The sequence below is a fragment of the Leptodactylus fuscus genome, chromosome 6, assembly GCF_031893055.1.
Source record: "Leptodactylus fuscus isolate aLepFus1 chromosome 6, aLepFus1.hap2, whole genome shotgun sequence".
NCBI lineage: Eukaryota > Metazoa > Chordata > Amphibia > Anura > Leptodactylidae > Leptodactylus > Leptodactylus fuscus.
This window is the reverse complement of record NC_134270.1, coordinates 94,266,111-94,287,869: the sequence shown is the minus strand read 5'-3', so window position 1 is coordinate 94,287,869 and position 21,759 is coordinate 94,266,111. Positions and strand designations below refer to the sequence as shown.

Here is a 21,759-nt window from a genome sequence, read left to right as displayed (position 1 = left end):
ATGTGTGGAAAATGTGTTGATTCCACTGTACACAGCACATACAACCTGTTCATTTCACATCTATGAAGCACAGGGAAGTTACTGCATCCCTGTATATGTGGAATTACTGCATGCCTGTTGTAAATGCGGGACCTTCAGAGAAGGTAAGTTGCTAGGTCAATCACACGGAGGCAAGGATATCAGCTCTCAGTTGTAGTCAGTTTTATTGGAGGCAGTTCACACAGTCCACAGAATGTAAATCAAAAACAGCTTTCTTCAGCATAAGGATAACATAAAGGAGCTTTCTTCAGCAGGGTACAAAAATGAAACAACAAAACAGTCCTTACTTCAGGATGTAAAGAAGGTAAGTCCTCAGGCTTTCCTCACCCACACACAAGGTGAGTTTTAAGGTTTTATCCTCCAGACACACACACAGGGCAGTGTGTACAACAGGTTTCTCCTCCAAGAGACGACCACACCCCCTTCCCATGGGCAACCTCAGTGCTTTTATAGCTGACCACTTGAGTCAGCCAGCAAAACCCAGGACTGGAGTATCGGCCTGAGTTTACAACAACACCTAACTCCTGGTCCCATACTCCAGCCAGTCACCTTGTAGATACTAACCATCTCAGTGGAATGTACCTGCCCTCTACCACTTTACCATCTGCCTGTTTACATATCCCCCCCCTCTGCCCAAAGCCGACGGGCTGGGCACCTATAGCGGAGAGGCAGTGGATCCTAGACAGGGCATCCGCATTGCAATGAGCCTTCCCTGGTCTATGTTCCACCACAAAATCAAAATCCTGTAACGCCAGGAACCACCTTGTTACCCTGGCATTATTGCCCTTGTGTTTGCTCATCCATTTAAGCGGGGCATGGTCTGAGATGAGCCTGAACTTTCTACCCAGCAAGTAATATCGGAGAGAGTCTAGAGCCCACTTTATTGCCAGACACTCTCTTTCTACAATAGAGTAGTTTCTCTCTGCAGTGTTCAATTTCCGACTCAAGTACATGATTGGATGTTCTTCCCCATTAACTTCCTGAGACAGGACAGCCCCTAACCCGACCTCTGACGCATCTGTTTGTACTAAAAATTCCTTTGAAAAATCTGGAGCCACTAGTACTGGTTGTCTACAGAGCGCCATTTTTAGATTGCTAAATGCATTTTCGGCCTCTGGTGACCACTGAATCATCACCGACTTTTTCCCTTTTGTGAGATCTGACAAAGGTGCTGCCATACTAGCAAAATTAGGCACAAATCGCCTGTAATACCCCACAATCCCTAGGAAAGCCCTCACTTGTTTTTTTGTGAGTGGACGGGGCCAGTTCTGTATGGCTTCCACCTTATTATTTTGGGGTCTAATCATACCTCTCCCCACAACATAGCCCAGATACTTGGCCTGTTCCATGCCTATGGCACACTTTTCTGGGTTGGCAGTAAACCCTGCTTCTCTAAGGGAATCCAAGACAGCCTGAACTTTACTTAAATGGCTGCTCCAGTCTAGGCTGAAGATGACAATGTCATCTAAATAGGCCGCTGCATAACTCTTGTGCGGAACAAGGATTTCATCCATTGCTCTTTGGAATGTGGCCGGGGCTCCTTTCAAACCAAATGGCATTCTAACATATTGAAAACAGCCATCGGGAGTAGAAAAGGCAGTTTTCTCTCGGGCATCTTTTGTCAAAGAGATTTGCCAGTACCCTTTAGTGAGGTCCAGAGTGGTGATATATCTGGCTGGACCCAACCTCTCAATAAGTTCATCCACCCGGGGCATAGGGTAAGCATCCATTTTTGAAACTTCATTAAGTTTACGGAAATCATTACAGAAGCGCGAGGTACCATTTGGCTTGGGAACTAATACGATTGGGCTAGACCATTCACTCTTTGATTTTTCAATCACTCCCAATGACAACATTCTCTGAACCTCTTCTGAGATGACCTGTCTACGGGCCTCAGGAATCCTGTAAGGTTTCAGCTTGACTTTTACCTGTGGCTCTGTAACAATATCGTGTTCAATCACAGTAGTACAACCTGGCAAGCTAGAGAACATATCTTTGTTATGTTGCAAGAACTCTTTGGTCTCCTGTTTTTGTGAACCAGATAACGTGTCAGCCACTGTCACCTTATGGCATTCTGGCTCAGTAGCTACAGGAGGGCAGACTAGTGCGGCCAGTGACTCCCTTTCTCTCCAGGGCTTAATCAAATTTATATGATAAATTTGCACCGGCTTTCTTTTGCCTGGTTGGTGCACTTTATAATTTACTTCCCCAACTTTTTCCAGGATCTCAAAGGGTCCCTGCCACTTAGCCAAAAATTTACTCTCCACAGTGGGCACTAATATCAAAACCCGATCACCCGGACTGAATTCTCTAATTCTTGCAGAACGATTATACACATTTCTTTGAGCTTCCTGTGCCCTTTGCAAATGTTCCCTCACTATGGGCATTACTTGGGAGATTCTCTCCTGCATTTGGGCTATATGCTCAATTACACTTTTATATGGGGTGGCCTCAGACTCCCATGTCTCTTTAGCTACGTCCAGGAGACCCCGGGGATGTCTACAATATAGCCGCTCAAATGGGGAGAACCCTGTAGAGGCCTGTGGTACTTCCCTAATTGAGAAGAGCAAATATGGCAGCAAACAATCCCAATCTTTTCCATCCTTCTCCACAGCCTTTTTTAACATGGCCTTCAAGGTTTTATTGAACCTTTCTACAAGGCCATCCGTTTGTGGATGATATACGGACGTTCTCATCTGCTTGATTTTCAATATCTTACACAACTCTCCCATGACCTTAGACATAAATGGTGTACCTTGATCAGTTAAGATTTCTTTGGGAATTCCCACCCTAGTGCATATGTGGAACAACTCTTTTGCAATGCACTTGGCTGTGGGGTTTCTCAAAGGGATGGCCTCTGGATATCTGGTAGCATAGTCTAGAACTACCAAGATGTATTGGTGTCCTCTGGCGGACTTTACCAATGGCCCGACTATATCCATGGCAATCCGCTCAAATGGGACTTCAATGATGGGTAAAGGTACTAAAGGGCTCCTGAAATGAGACACAGGAGCATTCAGTTGGCAAGTGGGACAAGACCGACAGTAATTTTCAATGTCTTTATAACATCCTGGCCAATAGAACCTCTGAAAGACCCGTTCCCTGGTCTTATCTGAAGCTAGGTGTCCCCCTAATACATGAGAATGAGCCAGGTCTAACACCATTTTTCTGTAGGGCTTTGGCACCAGTAACTGTTCCACAATCTCATTATTAGCTTTAGTAACACGATACAACAGATTGTTATGTACCTCAAAGAAAGGATACCTCTGATCGGCCCCTGGCTCCTGGGGAACACCCTCTAGAACAGTCACATTTTCTAATGCAGTTTTTAAGGTAGGGTCTTGCAACTGTGCAGTCCCAAAATTAACCCTTGACACCTCAAGGTCTGGCAAGGCTGATTCAGAGTCTGCAGACTCAGCCTCATCTCCTACCATAACTGCTAGAGGAAAATTGTCAGGTGCAGGACTGTTTTTCTCCAACAAGTTAGAGTGTAAACCGTCTTGCACCTGTTCAGCCCTTGGAGACACACTTTCAACCTTGGTAGGCTCAGTAACAGGGGAAGATGTCACTCTCTCCCAGAGTTCCCAAAACAGAGGAAAGTCCTGTCCTATTATCATTTCATACAACAAATTTTTTACCAGGCCCACTTTGTGGGAGACATTACCACACACAGTCTCTATAAACACTTGAGCCACAGGATAGTCTTTGATGTCCCCATGTACACATTTCACTCCCATCCCTTTTCCAGGGACACACAATACATGGGAAAGTCCTTCTCTAACAAGGGTTACCAGACTTCCTGAGTCCAGAAGCGCAGTTACAATGTCCCCATTGACAGACACCTGGCACATCTGTGTTCTGTCAGGATGAGATGGTGTGGCACTGCAGACAGGGTGTGCAAACAGGGAATAGCGGTGAGCCACACTACAGTCCATGGGCTCTGTATTCACAGAGCAATGTGCTGCTATGTGCCCTGGTGTATGACACCTCCAGCAGACTATTTGGTGTGGCTGCATTTTAGAAGGGACTTTCAGCTCTTCCATTTTTTTTTCCAAAGGTATCTGTCTCCGCTCTCCCCCTGGTTTATACCCCCTTTTACTGGGTTCAGCGTGAACTTTGGGGTTAACCAGAGGAGATTTCTCCTTACTTGGCCACAAGACAAAGTTCTCAGCAGTGGAATATCTCTCCACCAGGTCCACCAGACTGTCTGCACCTTGTGGGTTTCCCTGCACAACCCAGCGCTGCACTGGCACAGGAAGGGCACGTATATAGCGATCCATTGCCACCCTTTCCACCATCTCCTCAGGTGTAAGAGTCTCTGGTTTTAACCATTTACGAATCAGGTGGAAGAGATCATACATCTGTGAGCGTGGGGGCTTTTCTTGGCAAAAAGTCCATTGATGTACTCGCTGGGCCTGGACTGCTAGACTGACCCCCAAGTGAGCGAGTATTTCAGCCTTTAGTTTGCTGTAGTCTTTGGAGTCCTGCACAGAGAGATCATAATAGGCTTTTTGTGGCTCACCTGTCAGGTATGGAGCCAGTATTTCAGCCCACTCTTCCACAGGCAATTGCTCTCTGTCTGCAACCCGTTCAAAGACAGTTAGATACGCCTCCACATCATCCTCAGCAGTCATTTTCTGTAGTGTAGTCTGTATTTTTTTCCGGACATCACTCACCGAACTTGTAGCCTTTGCAGACACCACTTGCTGTGCAGTCACCATTTTTGTGAGAGCTGCCAATTGCTCCACTAGCAAGTAATTGGTCTCCTGCTGCCGTCTCTCAGCTGCCTCCATGGAACGCTGCTGATGCGCATTGGCCAGCACCAACTGTTTGACCAACTCGTCCATGGTCTCAGTGTTTGGCTTTATTGCAGTCGCCGCCTTCACCCAGGACATTCACAGCTTGGAAACTTTAACTCCCACACGTGGTTGCCCCTAGCAACAGTCTCTGCCCGCATCCTCCACCATATGTAAATGCGGGACCTTCAGAGAAGGTAAGTTGCTAGGTCAATCACACGGAGGCAAGGATATCAGCTCTCAGTTGTAGTCAGTTTTATTGGAGGCAATTCACACAGTCCACAGAATGTAAATCAAAAACAGCTTTCTTCAGCATAAGGATAACATAAAGGAGCTTTCTTCAGCAGGGTACAAAAATGAAACAACAAAACAGTCCTTACTTCAGGATGTAAAGAAGGTAAGTCCTCAGGCTTTCCTCACCCACACACAAGGTGAGTTTTAAGGTTTTATCCTCCAGACACACACACAGGGCAGTGTGTACAACAGGTTTCTCCTCCAAGAGACGACCACACCCCCTTCCCATGGGCAACCTCAGTGCTTTTATAGCTGACCACTTGAGTCAGCCAGCAAAACCCAGGACTGGAGTATCGGCCTGAGTTTACAACAACACCTAACTCCTGGTCCCATACTCCAGCCAGTCACCTTGTAGATACTAACCATCTCAGTGGAATGTACCTGCCCTCTACCACTTTACCATCTGCCTGTTTACACTGTATATGTGGAATATGTGTTGAATCCGCTGTAAACTACACATATAATTTGTTTATTCCACTTCTATAAAGCACAAGGAATTTACAACATGTCTGTATAAGTGCAATATATGTATATTTCACATAACCTAAGGTGACCCCTAATTTTACCCTTACAGTATGTGGCTAGAACAGCATATTAAACACCAGAGATGTCAGATTGTGTGTGATGGCCATTGCCTTAGTCACCAAGTATCAGTATTTACATAATTACCTATTGGATTTTAGGGGCCATAAATCTGAATTTAATAATAATAATTTTATTAACACAGAAGTATTTAGATGTCTGTAAAGAAAAAGAAAAAGAAAGGTCTACAGTGGTGCAATAAAACATAGCTGTATTTTTATCAGGCAGCTGTAAGCCAAAAACGTGTCTCTTTAGAATTGGGGGGAGGGTTGGGTTGCACTTTAGCTGTGATGTGATGTAAATATACCAGTATTTTAATAAGAAATAATTTTGCCTGAACCCTGAGATATTGATAAATGATATGACATTACACTGAACTTTCTGTAAACCATCCTGCCTAAGATGATATGTGCAGTGATGTGACCTGATGTCCTTCAGCCTTTAGTATGGAGGTTGCAATCAATGAGCAGCCTACAAAGGTTATATCACTAACACATCGAACAAGGCATAGGAAATTTGATATGAACATTAATCATATTTAATCACATGTACACACTCACTGACCTCTATAGCCACAGGTCTTATCTGACTGTAAAGAAATGAATTACATGTCAAATATTGACAAGGATAAAATAATCCTATATATGTCCCTGCCATGTGCATGATCACTGGGGTGAGATGTGCAAAATCTCAGTCTCTCCTCATACTAATAGATATTTCTTTTACCATTGTGTCCAAATATTACTAACAATAATACTGTCTCATTTTTGCTTTATGTAAACTTAAATATAGTGAAAGCTACTAATACAGGGAAGCAGTCTATACTATGAGTCCTTGTCCACTTAAGGCTAAAGCCCCATGTTTACATGCTGGGAGCTATTCTACTCACTTTCTGTACAAACTGTAGCGGCAGGTTTTGATCCTGCAGTATTGTCCCATTCAAGTTTTGCTCAGGTCAGCATGTAAACAATACTGAGAAACACACTGCCGCAGTGCAGCTGATCCGGGGGGGCCTGGGTCTCAGACGCCTGCAGATCTAAGGGGGCATTCACACGGTGTAACGCGGCACTGGTTCTTGCACGATAACTTGTGTAAGAATCAGCGCTGCAAAACAGAATCCCATTGACTTCAATGGGTTTAACGTGCGTAACACATGTGAATGCCCAATAATACTGATGTCCTATCCTAAGAATAGGCCACTAATAACAGAAACTGCATAACTCCATTAAATGAAGTCTGTCACCAGCTTATATCATAATAAACCAGGAACACACATAGGTCAGTCTCACCTGAATAGAACGCCTTTTTCCTCATGAAAATCAGCTCCTTCATTGCTGATATATTAATTTATTTCAGAATATGCAAATTAGCAATCTGGAGCACTGAGGATCATTGCTCCAAACTACTATGCACCGCCCTGCACTAATAAACCTTCCTCCGTTGTTTGAGTGACAAAGCCAGAGAGCCCTGCTGAAATCTCACCTGGACTTTTGTACTCCCATTTGCACTGGTGTTAAAGCAGTGTGGGGTACAGTAGTTTGGAGCGACAGAGCCGTCCTCAGTTTTCCAGACTATCTATTTGCATATTTTGAATAAATGTCTGTTCCCTTCTGCTAGGAGGTGGAAGAGAGAAGAGGTAAAGGCTTCAGCTGTGCTCTGTCCATCCTTCCTTCTACCAAGAGAAATACCTGCTGTAATGAGCTTTTCTATGTGGTGCAGGTCAGTAGCTGGCTATAGGAGCATCCGGTAGCAGAATACTTAGAATTGGCCCTGCTCCACCCACTAGCTTGAACAACTGAGAACTAGAAATAGAGTCCAGAGAGCAGAAAAGTGTTTAAAAAAATACAGAATACAAGTAATGGATGAACTGACAGCACTGACCAGACATCAACAGGAGTTTCGTGAGTGCAGTATGATGGTTTTTACAGAGACTTGGCTTACTGAAATCACTCCGGACACACTCGCCTCCTTGGTGGGCTTCAAACTTCTTCGTGCGGACAGAACACTGGAGAGCGGTAAGCTCAAGGGAGGAGGGGTCGCAATATTTGTGAATGAGAGATGGTGTAATCCAGGACATGTTGTAGTTAAGAAACAAATGTGTGGAAAGGATATTGAACTGCTAGCCGTGAGCATGAGACCTTACTACCTGCCAAGGGAACTATCACATGTTATCGTACTAGCTGCCTATGTCCCCCCCTCTGCTAAAGCTGACTCTGCCTGTGAGGTCCTCCATGCGGTTGTGAGCGATCTGCAATCATCTCACCCCCATGCCCTGCTCCTAGTGTCTGGAGACTTCAACCACGTCTCCCCAGCATCCACTCTACCAGGCTTCACCCAGTATGTAACCTGCCATACAAGAGACAGCAAAACACTGGACTTGCTCTTTGCCAATGTAAGGGATGCATATAACTCATCTGCCCTACCACCCCTAGGCAGATCAGATCACAACCTGGTACATCTGCGACCCACATACACTCCACTGGTGCGCAGAGAACCGGCGGTTACCCGTACAGTGAAGATTTGGTCAGAGGGAAGTGTCGAGTCTCTAAAGGACTGTTTTAATATAACTCTATGGGAAGTATTTCAAGACTCATTTCCAGAGGACATTGAGGGACTCACACACTGCATAACGGACTACATTAATTTCTGTGTGGACAGCACGGTACCAACTAGGAAGGTGAGGTGTTTCTCCAATAACAAACCATGGATCAACTCTGAGATTAAAACTCTTCTTAAGGAGAAAAAGCGAATTTTTAGGTCTGGGGACAAAAATGGCCTGGGGGCGGTGCAGAAACAACTAAGACAACTGATCAGAGAAGGAAAAGCCAACTACAGGCGGAAGATGGAACTACAGATGGGGGAGGGTAGAGTCTCAAAGGTCTGGGACAGCCTGAAGGTGATATCCGGACATAAACAACAACAAATGGCAGCTCATCAGATTGAAGGAGACAGGAAGTGGCTTAATGAGCTTAATCTGTTCTTCAATAGATTCGACTCCAAACCAACTCCCCCCTCACAAGCAACCCCCTTCCCCTCACACACCAAGACCCAACCCCCACCGACTGGCAGTAAATCGCAATCCAAATGTCTGATCCTCAAGGAGTCTCTGGTATGTCGGGAAATTAAGAGAATTAAGGCAGACAAGGCCGGCGGACCCGATGGGATAAGCGCAAGAGTTCTTAAAATGTGCAGTGACCAGCTGTGTGGTATTATTACGCACATGTACAATATGAGTCTAAAGCTGGGAGTGGTACCTCAACTGTGGAAAACATCTTGTGTGGTATCAGTCCCAAAGAAACCCAACCCGATGGGCTACAATGACTACCGACCCGTAGCACTGACATCCCACCTGATGAAGGTCCTAGAGAGACTGGTCCTGATACACCTACGCCCCCTAGTGAGCTCCGCTCTGGACCCCCTCCAGTTTGCCTACCGGCCAGGCATTGGGGTAGATGATGCCATCATCCACCTTCTTCATAGAGCTCTCTCTCACCTGGAGAAACCAGGGAACACTGTGAGAATAATGTTCTTTGATTTCTCCAGTGCGTTCAACACCATTCAGCCAGGGCTACTGAGGGAGAAGCTGAACCTTGGTGGTGTGGACCATCACCTGTCCAACTGGATCCTAGACTACCTGACAAACCGCCCTCAGTATGTGAGAGCCCGGGACTGTGTGTCTGACACTGTGATCTGTAGTACGGGGGCACCACAAGGTACAGTTCTTGCCCCATTTCTCTTCACACTGTACACTGCTGACTTTAGGCACAACTCCTCCAGCTGTTACTTACAGAAGTACTCCGATGACTCTGCTATAGTCGGCCTTATCACTGATGGCGACGATAGGGAATTCAGGGACTTAAACCGGGATTTTGTTGAATGGTGCCAGCGGAACCAGCTCAGGATTAATGCTGGGAAGACCAAGGAGATGGTGGTGGACTTTAGTAAACGGAGAGGTGCTCCGACCCCAGTGGAGATCCAGGGGACATGCATTGAGTTAGTCAGGACCTATAAGTACCTGGGTGTGCTCCTCAATAATAAACTAGACTGGGCTGATCACCTGGAGGCACTGCACAGAAAGGGCCACAGCAGACTCTACCTGCTCAGGAGGCTGAGGGCCTTTGAAGTCCAGGGGACACTTCTTAGGGCCTTCTTCAACTCTGTGGTTGCCTCAGCCATCTTTTTCGGTGTAGCCTGCTGGGGGAGCAGTATATCAACCAGGGACAGAAATAGACTTGACAGGCTGATCAGGAGGGCCAGCTCTGTCCTGGGGAGCCCCTTGGACCCAGTACAGGTGGTGGGTAAGGATACTGTCTGTGGTGACCTCCATGCGGGAGAACAAATCCCACCCCATGTATGGGACCCTGATGGGACTTGGCAGCACTGTAAGTGACCGTCTGCTTCACCCCAAGTGTGAGAAGGAGCGCTATCGCAAGTCCTTCCTTCCAACCGCGACCAGGCTGTATAATCTACATCAGACCAAGCGAAGATCACTCCGCACAGAGAACTAATGATTATGATTGTCCTCCTCCTTTCTTCTCTGTTCCTAAGCTGCTATGGACTCCTAGTATATCTTTCTCAGCATATGTGTGTCTACTACTTCTGTAATATTTACTGTGTATTACCATGTATCTGTATTACTATGCAGCTGAAACACACTGAAATTTCCCCACTGTGGGACTATTAAAGGATTATCTTATCTTATCTTAATAAAATAGGCAGAAATAATGTTACTCTTCATCAGGGGCGGATCCAGGGCCGGGCGAGCCGGGCAACCGCCCGGGGCCCCGCCCTAACAAAATGGTCCCAGTCAGCTCGGCAGTCGGGCAAGTGCCGGGGCCCACAGAGCCTCTGGGGGCCCCCCGGCACTTGCCTGTCACGATTTCAGCTCATCGGCGTCCGTCCGCCGATGAGCTGGAATACATACGCGATTAAAGCAGGAGCTGTGACCTCAGCTCCTGCTTTAAAGCTCCAGCCCGGCTTGCGTGTGTAGGCGCGATGACGTCATCACATCGCGCCTACACACGCAAGCCGGGCCGTAGCTAAGCAGAAGCTGAGGTCACAGCTCCTGCATCGCGTATGTGACTGGAGTGAAAGAGAGGAGCGTCGGGGGAGCGATGGAAGGTGAGTGATAGAAGGTGAGTGTAAGTGTTTGTTTTGTATTAAATATTAAGGTGGAACATAATGAAGGGGGCCCATGAAACTGGGGGGCAAATGAAGGGGAGGGGGGGAACGGCATGACACTGGGGAAGATGAAGGGGGTGGGGAGAGAACGGCATGAAACTGGAGACAGAGAAGGAGGGGGCCCAATGAAACTGGGGGGCAAATGAAGGGGAGGGGGGAACGGCATGACACTGGGGAAGATGAAGGAGGTGGGGAGAGAACGGCATGAAACTGGGGACAGAGGTGGAGGGGGCCCAATGAAACTGGGGGGCAAATGAAGGGGAGGGGGGAACGGCATGACACTGGGGAAGATGAAGGGGTGGAGAGAGAACGGCATGAAACTGGGGACAGAGATGAAGGGGGCCCAATGAAACTGGGGGGAAAATGAAGGGGAGGGGGGAACAGCATGACACTGGGGCAGAGACGGGGGACATTAAACTGTGAGCAGATGAAGGGGGAGAACGTGATGAAACTGGGGACAGAGATGGAGGGGGGACATGAAACTGGGGACAGAGGAAGGGTGTATATGAAGCTGGGGGAGAGATGGAGGGGGGGCATATAATTTACGGGTGACTGTAGGAGGATTATACTGTGTGGGAGCACATGATAAATGAATGAGAATGGGTGGAATCAACATAAAAGTGAGTGGAGCCAAATTTGCCGCGGCACGCAGAGCACGCCGCACATTTTACCCCTCTTTCTACTCATTAAAAATTAGGAGGTATGGCGTTGGTGACGCCACACTCCTGCATGACATCACTCGCTTCATCTGCGACACACAGTGTCTCGACTCCCCCGCCTCCTTTACAAGGGGGCCCTCTGAGGCTCTGTCGCCCAAGGGCCCATAAAAACCTGGAGCCGGCCCTGGGTCAGCATGTCCCGATTTCAAACTCATCAGCGTCCTACGGACGCCGATGAGCTGAATACATGGGCGTTTAAAGCAGGAGCTGTCACAGCTCAGCTCCTGTTTTAACGCTGAGCTCCGGCATTTGTAGTTGCGATGTGATGATGTCACATCGCGCCTACAATATGTGTATGAGGGAGAGAGCTGTGGGGGAACGAGGGAAGGTGAGTGTGTGTGAGAACAGTATGACACTGGGGCAGATGAACGGAGGGAGAACGGCATGACACTGGGGCAGATAGAGGGGGGGAGAACAGCATGACACTGGGGCAGAGACGGGGGGGGGACATGAAACTGTGGGCAGATAAAGGTGGAGAATGGCATGAAACTGGGGACAGATAGAGGGGGGGGACATGAAACTAGGGGTAGATGAAGGGTGTATATGAAAATGGGGATAGATGGAGGGGGGGACATATAATTTACGGGTGACTGTAGGAGGATTATACTGTGTGGAATCACATGAAAAATGAATGAGAATGGGCGGAGTCAACATAAAAGCAAACCCTGGATCCGCCACTGCTCTTCATGCAAACACACATAGTTGGCAGCAGTTCCAAATTTGCCAAGACTCTCCTGATTTTTCATTAAGAATTCTAGCAAACTTGTTTTTTGTTTTGTTTTTACTGGGGAGTATGCACAAAGTTGCCTATTTAAGACAATATTTGCCTAAAATGTTCTGAGACAAAACTACAAGTTCATAAGGATTTATGGGTTACTTCGTGTCCCAAATAGACCTGTCGGGGGTCTATATAAAAACTCCTGGGTGTCATCCATCAAGTTCAGAAACCTTCTTCTTCCTTTTATTTTTCAGAATATAAGACACACTACTTGGCAAAAAAGAACCTTGCTAGAAAGTGTCTCACTCATAACCACCTCTTTGCTAATGATAATAAACAGCACTGATAAAGATCTTTACCTGATCAGAGAAAGTCCTGATGTCAGATCAGAAAGAAAGAAAGAAAGAAAGAAAGAAAGAAAGAAAGAAAGAAAGAAAGAAAGAAAGAAAGAAAGAAAGAAAGAAAGAAAGAAAGAAAAGGAATCTGAACATTTATTTCAGCATGAACAAGACTGTGTGAGAACACAGCCCTCCCCCTCATACAACTATATACTGCCGTAGCAGCAGAGTGTGCGTGCGTGCGTGCTACAGGGCTTTACTTGAATATAGTGCGTACTACAGAATTGTGTTTGTATGTTTACTGCAGAGCTCTATGTGCATAATGTCATATGTCAAAAAAAAACTTTAAATCATAAAAATCACATACAGTAAAGCAAAATGGCTAAAGTAGGACAATCAGATACTACTGAGCAATATTGGGAAACATAACAGGAGAGACATTTACTTACATGTACCACAGAAGATTGCTATAGAGGTCAAACAATGAGAACACACTAAGTCACCTACCCTGGAATATCAACAAAGGCGCCACTAGACTAGACCAGTAAAATGAGTGACACTGACCTCTCCACTTCCTTTGACCACCCAAAAAGTTTTAATCAGCATCAAAATGAAAGTAATATTTTCCTATTTTTGTTGTCTATATCTGTGGTGTGTCTTGTAGTCCAAAAATATGGTAGCTGGGACAATATCTACCCCTTTTTGTGAATGATTTTGCATTCCTCCCACTTCTCTCTGTAAATTTTCAGGAACCCCTTTTAAAAAAAAAACCACACAAATGTAACATGCTACTAAGAAGCCTGCAAAATAGCTAAACAAATGAGCCTTCAGCCCTTATTTTGCCAGGATAACCCAGGGAAATGTAAAACAGATGAGTTTCATAAAGCCTCACCACAGAATGGATATTATTGAGGCTCTTAGAGATGAGCGAGTGCTATTCGAAACTCCCATTTTGAATAGCACGCACCTATAGGAATGAATGGAAGTGGCCAGCATGCAGACGCAGCCGGCGGCTTAACCCCCTGCATGCTGGCTGCGTCCATTCATTCCTATGGGTGCGTGCTATTCGAAAAAAGGGAATTTTGAATAGTATTCGCTCAGATGAGACTTAGAGATCTGGATTTTGGTCAGTGAAAAGTCAATAACTATTATCAAGGTTAGTAGTGAAAGAAAAAAGTAGAGAGGGTAGCAATACTAGGATCTAGGAATTGGAGGGGAGCCATGCTAGGACTCTGGACTTAGAGGGCAAGTCATTTCGGAGACCAGGGATTTAAGAGGGAGCCTTGCTAGTGACTAGGAGTGAAGACCAAGAGGATGCCATGCTGGCGGGATGTCATGCTGGGGACCAAGAATGGTTGGGACATCTTGAAATAGAAAATACAGACCATCATGGACCTAGGAAGAGTGTGAGCAACTTATGCTTATGTATGTTGGCTGATGTGACGTGTACAGTGCCACCGCAGTTGTATTAGTACTAGTATAAAATACAAAATTTGGGACTCTTTGATCATTATCTATGTTGGGGGGCTGTATGTTTGACTCTATCATACACTTGAACCCACACTTTATATACTTTGAGAGCACTACCCCCATTGCTTAACAATGATAACTAGATGACATTGAAAGGAACATATCACTTTCTCTTGTCTACATACACATACATGTAGCTGATGAAATCTGCATGTAATAATTGTGTTTGTGATTTTAAAGGGATCCTATCATTCACACACAATTTTTTCTAGGTACCACGTCGGAATAGCTTTAAGAAAGGCTATTCTTCTCTTACCTTTCGTTGTCTTCTCCGTGCCGCCGTTCGCCTACAATCCTGGTTCTTGTCAGTATGCAAATTAGCTCTCTCGCAGCACTCAGGGCAGGCCCCAGCGCTCAGACAGCACTGGGGGAATCCCCAATGCTGCAAGAGAACTCTCTCCAGCGCCGCCTTCATCTTCGTCAGCAGCGTCATCTTCAGCCTATTCTTCCAGCAGATTAACCCCTAACAAGAACTCCTAGGTGAGTGTCACACTGATAGCCCAAGTTAATTATGTGCTAATTCCCATGTACTAGTTCAGACCAGTTTTAGCTCACCTGCCGATTCCCTTGTTCCACCCCAAACCAGAGTAAATTATAGTGCCTAATTCTAAATCACAGCAGGATATTGATATCTCCTACCTATAAAACTATATCTGTGCCAGCTAGTCTGATATTTGTCGTTGAGACGACCCTAACCACCTGCTAGTCTCCATATGATATACTGCTCATGCAATCATATCACAGAGTGAATGGTGACCTTGAATAGGGTTTATGTTATTAGAACCCAGAGAAAACATTTATAGCAGGGGGCCAAAAGTGGATATTAACATTTTAATCAGATATATTTAAGGTTAAGTTTTATACATTTTTTTTCTTTTGGGGGTACAAATTTGGAGAGACGAAAGCAATCCCGAAAAAAAACTGTAAATGGAACAAATAAGACAAAACAATTAGTAAAGTAATAAAAACTATTAAAAATATTCCAGACAAGAAATCCATACTTAGTGCATCCAATACACCAGACCAATAAGGTCATCAAACCTAAAAAGCATTCCAAAGACAAATAGACAATTCTCTTAATATTTTAAAGAAAAGGCGCAAAACTTACGCTGTCGTTGAGAACTTTGGGAGAAACAGTGCAGAGTCTGAAATTCCACTGGCTCTCCAGCTGAGCTACCCTCTTCTTCCATTGACCAGCCCGTGGGCCCGATGGAACTCGATCAATTGCTCGGAATCTAAGGCCCGAAGTGTCGCACTTGTGAAAAAGATTTAGGGATACAGACAAAGTGACTTATCACTCATCTGGCCTATCAGGCAGTATGGTGGCCCAGTGGTTAGCATTGTTACCTTGCAGTATTGGGTTCTGAGTTTGAATCCAATCAAGGACAACATCTAATTCACAACAATTACACATTTCTTATTTTTTTTTATAGTTAATGGCTGCTGTGGTCCTGCTACTTAAAAGTGTGAAAATGCGACAAGAAAGGTGTTACCTTGTAATGTACGATGTAGCGCTGTAAGTCTAGGATGAGGTTGCTGATTCTTTCACTTACGATTGATTAGCGGCTTTTCCTCATTACCGGCATTGCTCTTTGCAGGCTACCCCACAGTCAGTAAGAAAGGAAAAACCTGTAATCCATTAGTGCTTTCACTTACGTATATATGTCTACATGTGGCTGTTATTTTTGATGTTGACTATCTACTGACCCAGAGGTTGTCCGAGTATCTGGTTTTATTCAGAATTCTCTCAGATTTGTCAAAATAATGTCACATAGTTGAATGCAACCAAGACTGGTCCATAAAAGATAAGAATCTGCCGCTATGTCAGTGTTACCGCACAGTAACTATTAGTAAGCACCTAGAGCCCCTGTAATGGCAGTATGCTTCATTACTTATGTTTGGTAATTCTTACACGGTATCTTTCTCTGTTTTCTGACTGTTTCTTTGTTCTTTGCAGGGTGAATGTTCCAGCATGTGCTATAACATCTTCATAGTGGAGTCGGTTTGTGTGGGTTGGTTCTCTCTTGAGTTTATCTTGAGATTCATTCAAGCTCCCAGCAAGTTTACATTTCTGAGGCAGCCTCTGAACCTCATAGACATTGTGGCCATTCTGCCTTACTACATCACACTGGTCGTGGACAACACATCTGTGGGCCAGAAGAAACCAGGATCAGGGAACATTTATCTGGATAAAGTAGGCCTTGTACTGCGCATACTTCGTGCCTTGAGGATTCTGTATGTTATGCGCCTTGCCAGGCATTCACTGGGTCTGCAGACATTGGGCCTTACTGCCAGACGGTGCACCCGTGAATTTGGTCTATTGCTGCTTTTCCTCTGTGTAGCCATTGCCCTTTTTGCTCCCTTGTTGTACTTGATTGAGAACGAGATGGCAGACTCTCAGGAGTTCACTAGTATCCCTGCTTGCTATTGGTGGGCAGTAATCACTATGACTACCGTTGGCTATGGTGATATGGTGCCCAGGAGCATACCAGGTCAGGTGGTAGCACTCAGTAGCATTCTGAGTGGAATTTTACTGATGGCCTTTCCAGTGACATCTATCTTCCATACCTTCTCACGATCATACGTGGAGCTGAAACAGGAACAGGAGAGAATGATTTGCCGGAGGGCTCAGCTGCTGAACAAGACTCAGCTTGGCAACCTGTCACGTGGAAGTGACATTGTTTCTGATAGTGCATCATCTGAGGCAAAGGACTGATATGGTACAACACAGAATACATAGCTAGAGCTGGAGTAATGGTTTATGAACGATCTAAACAGTTAGGAGATTGTCCACTTGCTTTGGAAACTAAGAGTCACATCTGCTGCTTCCAATGGTGATACTGATTATTGCCAGGTACTCCGCTCACATGGTCAATAAAAACAACTGTCCAACGCATTTCCTGCTTATGGAAGTTGTTTCCTCTTTTTTGAGATGAACTGTCATAATTTACCAATATTCAATGTAATCCAAACACAAAGATTAAAGTCTTCACACACACACACACACACACACACACACACACACACTATATGTGTGTGTGTGTTTGTGTATATGTGAAAATGCATAAAAAGTTGAGTCACTTTGTAAATTCAAATCCATTCTATTTTTTTCTGTCTCTTCAATTGATCCTAAATTACCACCCATTTTATTGTCTTAAAGGGCGTCAGTCCCCAAAACCCAGATAGTTTAGAGTCACCTAAATCAAAAGGTGTGACTCCATGCCTCTGTTGTTGAGACCTAGATTTTATTGTCAATATGCAAATTAGCTCTTTGGAGCAATGAGGGTGTTGCCATTGCTGCAGAGACACAATGTAGGCATTGATTCACAAGGGGAGAACACAATTTGATTCCAGTGACTCTAACCTATATATGTCTTTGGGGATGGGTTGATATGCTGGCTTCTGGTGACAGACTTCCTTTAAAGGAATTATGAATGCATCTTAAAGAGTCTACCTCATCCCCCAAGCATATTGAGTTGCCACTACCGTGTTACAGAATGCACTGCAGTGATAAACACACCTTTGTTATGTATGTAACTTTGGGTAATCTGGAGAAAAATGACTTTGAAGTCTTATGCAAATGAAAAAATCAAAAAACTTGATAGTCTTCAGTAGTTGATACCTTTTTTTAATGGCTAACTAATAATGGTAGATTACAACGTTTCAAAGCTCTCGGTTTCTTCTTCAGGTATATCTAAAAACAATTTCTGAAGGATCACCAAACCAAATCACCAGGGCCACCAGAATACCAAGAATACCAAGATCGGAGTTATTAAACTACAATACCAAACAGGAAAACAATCAGGTGCCCCTTGTCATCACATATAACCCACACCTGGAGATTCTTAGAGGAATCACACGCAAATTACATCCACTACTGCTATAGACAGCCACCAAACCTCAGGAATATGGTTTTTAGCAGCTCACTATCATCTTCAACTAACACAGGAACATTTCCATGCGGACAGAAAAGGTGCAAAACCTGACCTCACATAATGACCATCGACAAGATAGAGATACCAAATTCTAACAGAGAATATAAAATCCCAGGTACGTTCACCTGTAACACACCTAATGTGGTGTATTTAATAATATGCACCAAATGTTCCACTGAAAATCTGTATGTTGGAGAGACGGGCCAGAAGCTTAGAATGAGGATTAATTCACATCACCATACAATTAGAGAACAAAGAATGGACCTTCCCGTGTCAAAACATTTCAGCAGTGAAGATCATAATATCACCAATGACATGAAAATTTTGGTTTTAAGAGGGAATTTTAAATCCAGGAAACAGAGACGGATTTCTGAGTACAAGTTTATGACCTTGTTTGACACTCTCGAGAAAGGGATGAATCTGTCACATGGGTTCATGGCATCCTACAGAAATCACTGAACTGAGACAGCCAGCCATAAAGACACTCTGTGAACTGATAAGAACATCACAAACTGATGAATTGTTTAGTTGTATAACCAATAACCTTATTCTACCCTCCCTCCTAGAATTCTAGTCCTATGTGTCCCTCTGTACATAAATATGCATCCTTCAGAAATTGTTTTTAGATATACCTGAAGAAGAAGCCGAGAGCTTCGAAACGTTGTAATCTACCATCATTATTAGTTAGCCATTAAAAAAGGTATCAACTACTGAAGACTCTCAAGTTTTTATTTTTTTTATATTTCCTACCCACTGGCTAACACGGTACAAAGACAAACATTTTCCTTATATTATGCAAATGAGACAGAGGGTGCACCTCAGACCCCTACCATCTCCAGCCTGGACCACTCTGTGCATAGAAAGCTTATGACATCGCCCATATCACTTGAGCAGTGCTCCCAGGGCTGAAGGACTTCCAGCTGCTTAATATACGTAATAAATTTATGTTGTTTTTCTCCATATCTACAGAAGCGGAGTCCAGATATAGCTGAGTTAACCCAAACTTTTGCAAATTGGTTAAACTGCAGGGAAATAAAAATTTGAAACACAATTCAGAAAAAAATGTTTTTCCAATGACTTTTCATTGTTTTTTTGTTTTCTGTGATAAGACATTATGCTGCAGCGACTTTGCTACATCTGTACATAACTGTTGAGTCTAAACACGGTTGATGACAGTTATGTATGCTTGGGGGAGTTGGTAGACTCACTGTAATATGTATTCATAATTCTGTAGCTTAAATTCTCCTGCCATTTTCTCTTGGTTTAGTGGCTACTCAGAGGTGTCAACTTTACACTGGATACTTTTCAGTCATCTGATGTATAAATCTACTGGAGCTCAACTAAACTGTCTTGGAAGGGATGTTTGTCTATAAGCTTGCTGGTTGTATCAATTAATAACCAGCAAAACAGTGAGTAGTGTTCTGTCATATAAAACAAGCTGTAACCTAAGATCACTACAGGTTGTGACAATTGGGGGGTTATTTTAGTTCAAGGGATCGCCATCTCTTCATCAAGATGGATAGCACATCAGAAAACTCGCAATAAATTCTCACTCCAACACAGTGAATTTGGTTCCAAAATGACCTTAACCAGATTTATTCTTATGTTTTCACTGTAACACAGCATGTACATCACAGTACAACAGAAACTCTTGGTTGACACATTCAGTGTCCCTCACCACAAGACCGTGAGCCTACTACCTAGTATCTCCACAAACACACTGAGTCCTACAGCCCCTCATACAGCCTGTCTTCCCCAGACAGTGAGCATTATGTGAAGGTTTACCAACTTATTTGCTGGATTCTAAACTTCCAACTAAACCTGGCTTCTAAATAACCATTAACCTTATTAACAACCCACTTCTCTGCAAACCACCCAACTTTCCAGAGACTTTTCTCTTCCACCCTGCTCTCCCAGGGTGAAATACACATTTTTTCTGTACCTCCGGTGGCGCTGATATGCTACTCCAGCAGTCACATGGATAAGAAATTTATGTCTACTGTGACTCCACGGACTGCAACTCTAATGTATAAAATATACGCAAAATAGGAGCAACGAAGACAATGAATGCATTTACACTGTGACTCCACTGTTTAGAATACATTTACATATACAGAATACTGTAAAATTGAAAAGGTGCACATTTGATTGAAACCAGCATTGCATTTGAAGTGTGAACTGAGTTATGGTGCACAAATCTGAGAACTCTAATGATAATGGAAACAATTCTCATCATATTCAATCTGTGAAGTTTAGAAAATCTAAGAACATACAGTAGTTACTATGCTTTGATGTACACAGTAGTCAATGCTGTAGGGATATAGTTTGGACTTGATGGACCTGTGTCTTTATCCAACCTCTTCTACTATGTAAATCGCCAAGCACTTTATCATTTGACATAACAATCATCATTCAGGAGATCTGCACACAAGCTATTTACAACATAATAGCTTATATATATAATCTGGGTGGCAATGTCTTCTGCAGACTTGTGCACATTTGAAGGAAATCTGTTACTAGAATATAGACGCTTATTCTATCGTGTCACTAAAAGGGAGTCTGTCACCAGAACTCAGCCTGCAAATAGATACCCATTGATTTCCGCTTGTGAATCATTGCCTCTGTTGCCAAGATGTTGCAGATTTGGAACAATGAAGGCATTGCTGTTGCTTCACAAAGGTAAGCAGCTATTCCATATACAAAAACAGTAATATCTTAGGTTAGGGTCACCTGAATCAACCTGCTGCAGTTGGAGCTGAATTGATATGCTGGGCACTGGTGACAGTCTCCTTTTAGGCTAAGGCCCTGCGATGTAGAAATGCTATGTTTTACCGTACCAGCAAAGTTAATGAGATTCTGGCTGATTCAATCCACCCATTGCAGAAAGAAATCTGCAGCTGAAATCGCAGCATATCAATTATACTACAGAAATGCTGGCGTTTTCTGTATAGGTATAATACAATAGAAAGTCTTCAGATGAAAACTCTGTGGACTTTTTTTGAAAAACACTGCGGATAAAACAGCGGTGCATTTTCACTGCGGTCTTTTCCACAGCATTTTTTTCCACAACTCGCTACATGGAGCTTTAGCCTAAATCATCCCAAAGTGATATTAAAGGAAATTCTAAATCACTTGATGATGTGATGATGTAGGAGCTGGTGGTAAGTGACATGTGAGCATGCCCTTATGTGCCAAATGCAGTCTTGCTGCCAAGAGAATGAGCTTTTAATTTGTATGGAAATGGCCAGTGCGGTGTATCCATGAAGTGGCCATGTTTGTCAGAGCATATATATTCACCTGTGGTCACCATCTAGTACTGCCACCTAACATGATTGACAGGTCTTGATGTGCAACAACTACAGGCATAAAAATGGAAGAATCAAGAAAAACACCAAATATCTCATGTGAACTCAACTCTAATTCATATGCACAACAGCAAGATAACACTGACACAAATAAGGTATTTTCCACTAGGAAACTAACAGCCTCTACAACAGCGGCTTATGAGAGATTTTGGTGGTGGAAGACTCCCTTTAATACTGTATCTGGAAAAGAAATTATTTAAGCCATAAACAAAACCTTGACTGCCTTTTGAGCTGCAATTTAAGAGACTTCTAAATCTTTTGC

The 21,759-nt window shown here is 44.0% G+C and overlaps 1 protein-coding gene across 1 annotated transcript in view; it reads left to right on the top strand.

Annotated features, from left to right (window-relative positions):
- KCNG1 (potassium voltage-gated channel modifier subfamily G member 1) overlaps positions 1-16,938 on the top strand; it is an 85,023-nt gene extending 68,085 nt beyond the window's left edge. Inside the window, exon 3 of the mRNA XM_075276819.1 lies at positions 16,155-16,938. Coding sequence (XP_075132920.1) covers positions 16,155-16,913 — 759 coding nt within the window. The 3' untranslated portion in view covers positions 16,914-16,938. The remainder of the gene's footprint in view (positions 1-16,154) is intronic.
- Positions 16,939-21,759: the final 4,821 nt, after the last annotated feature.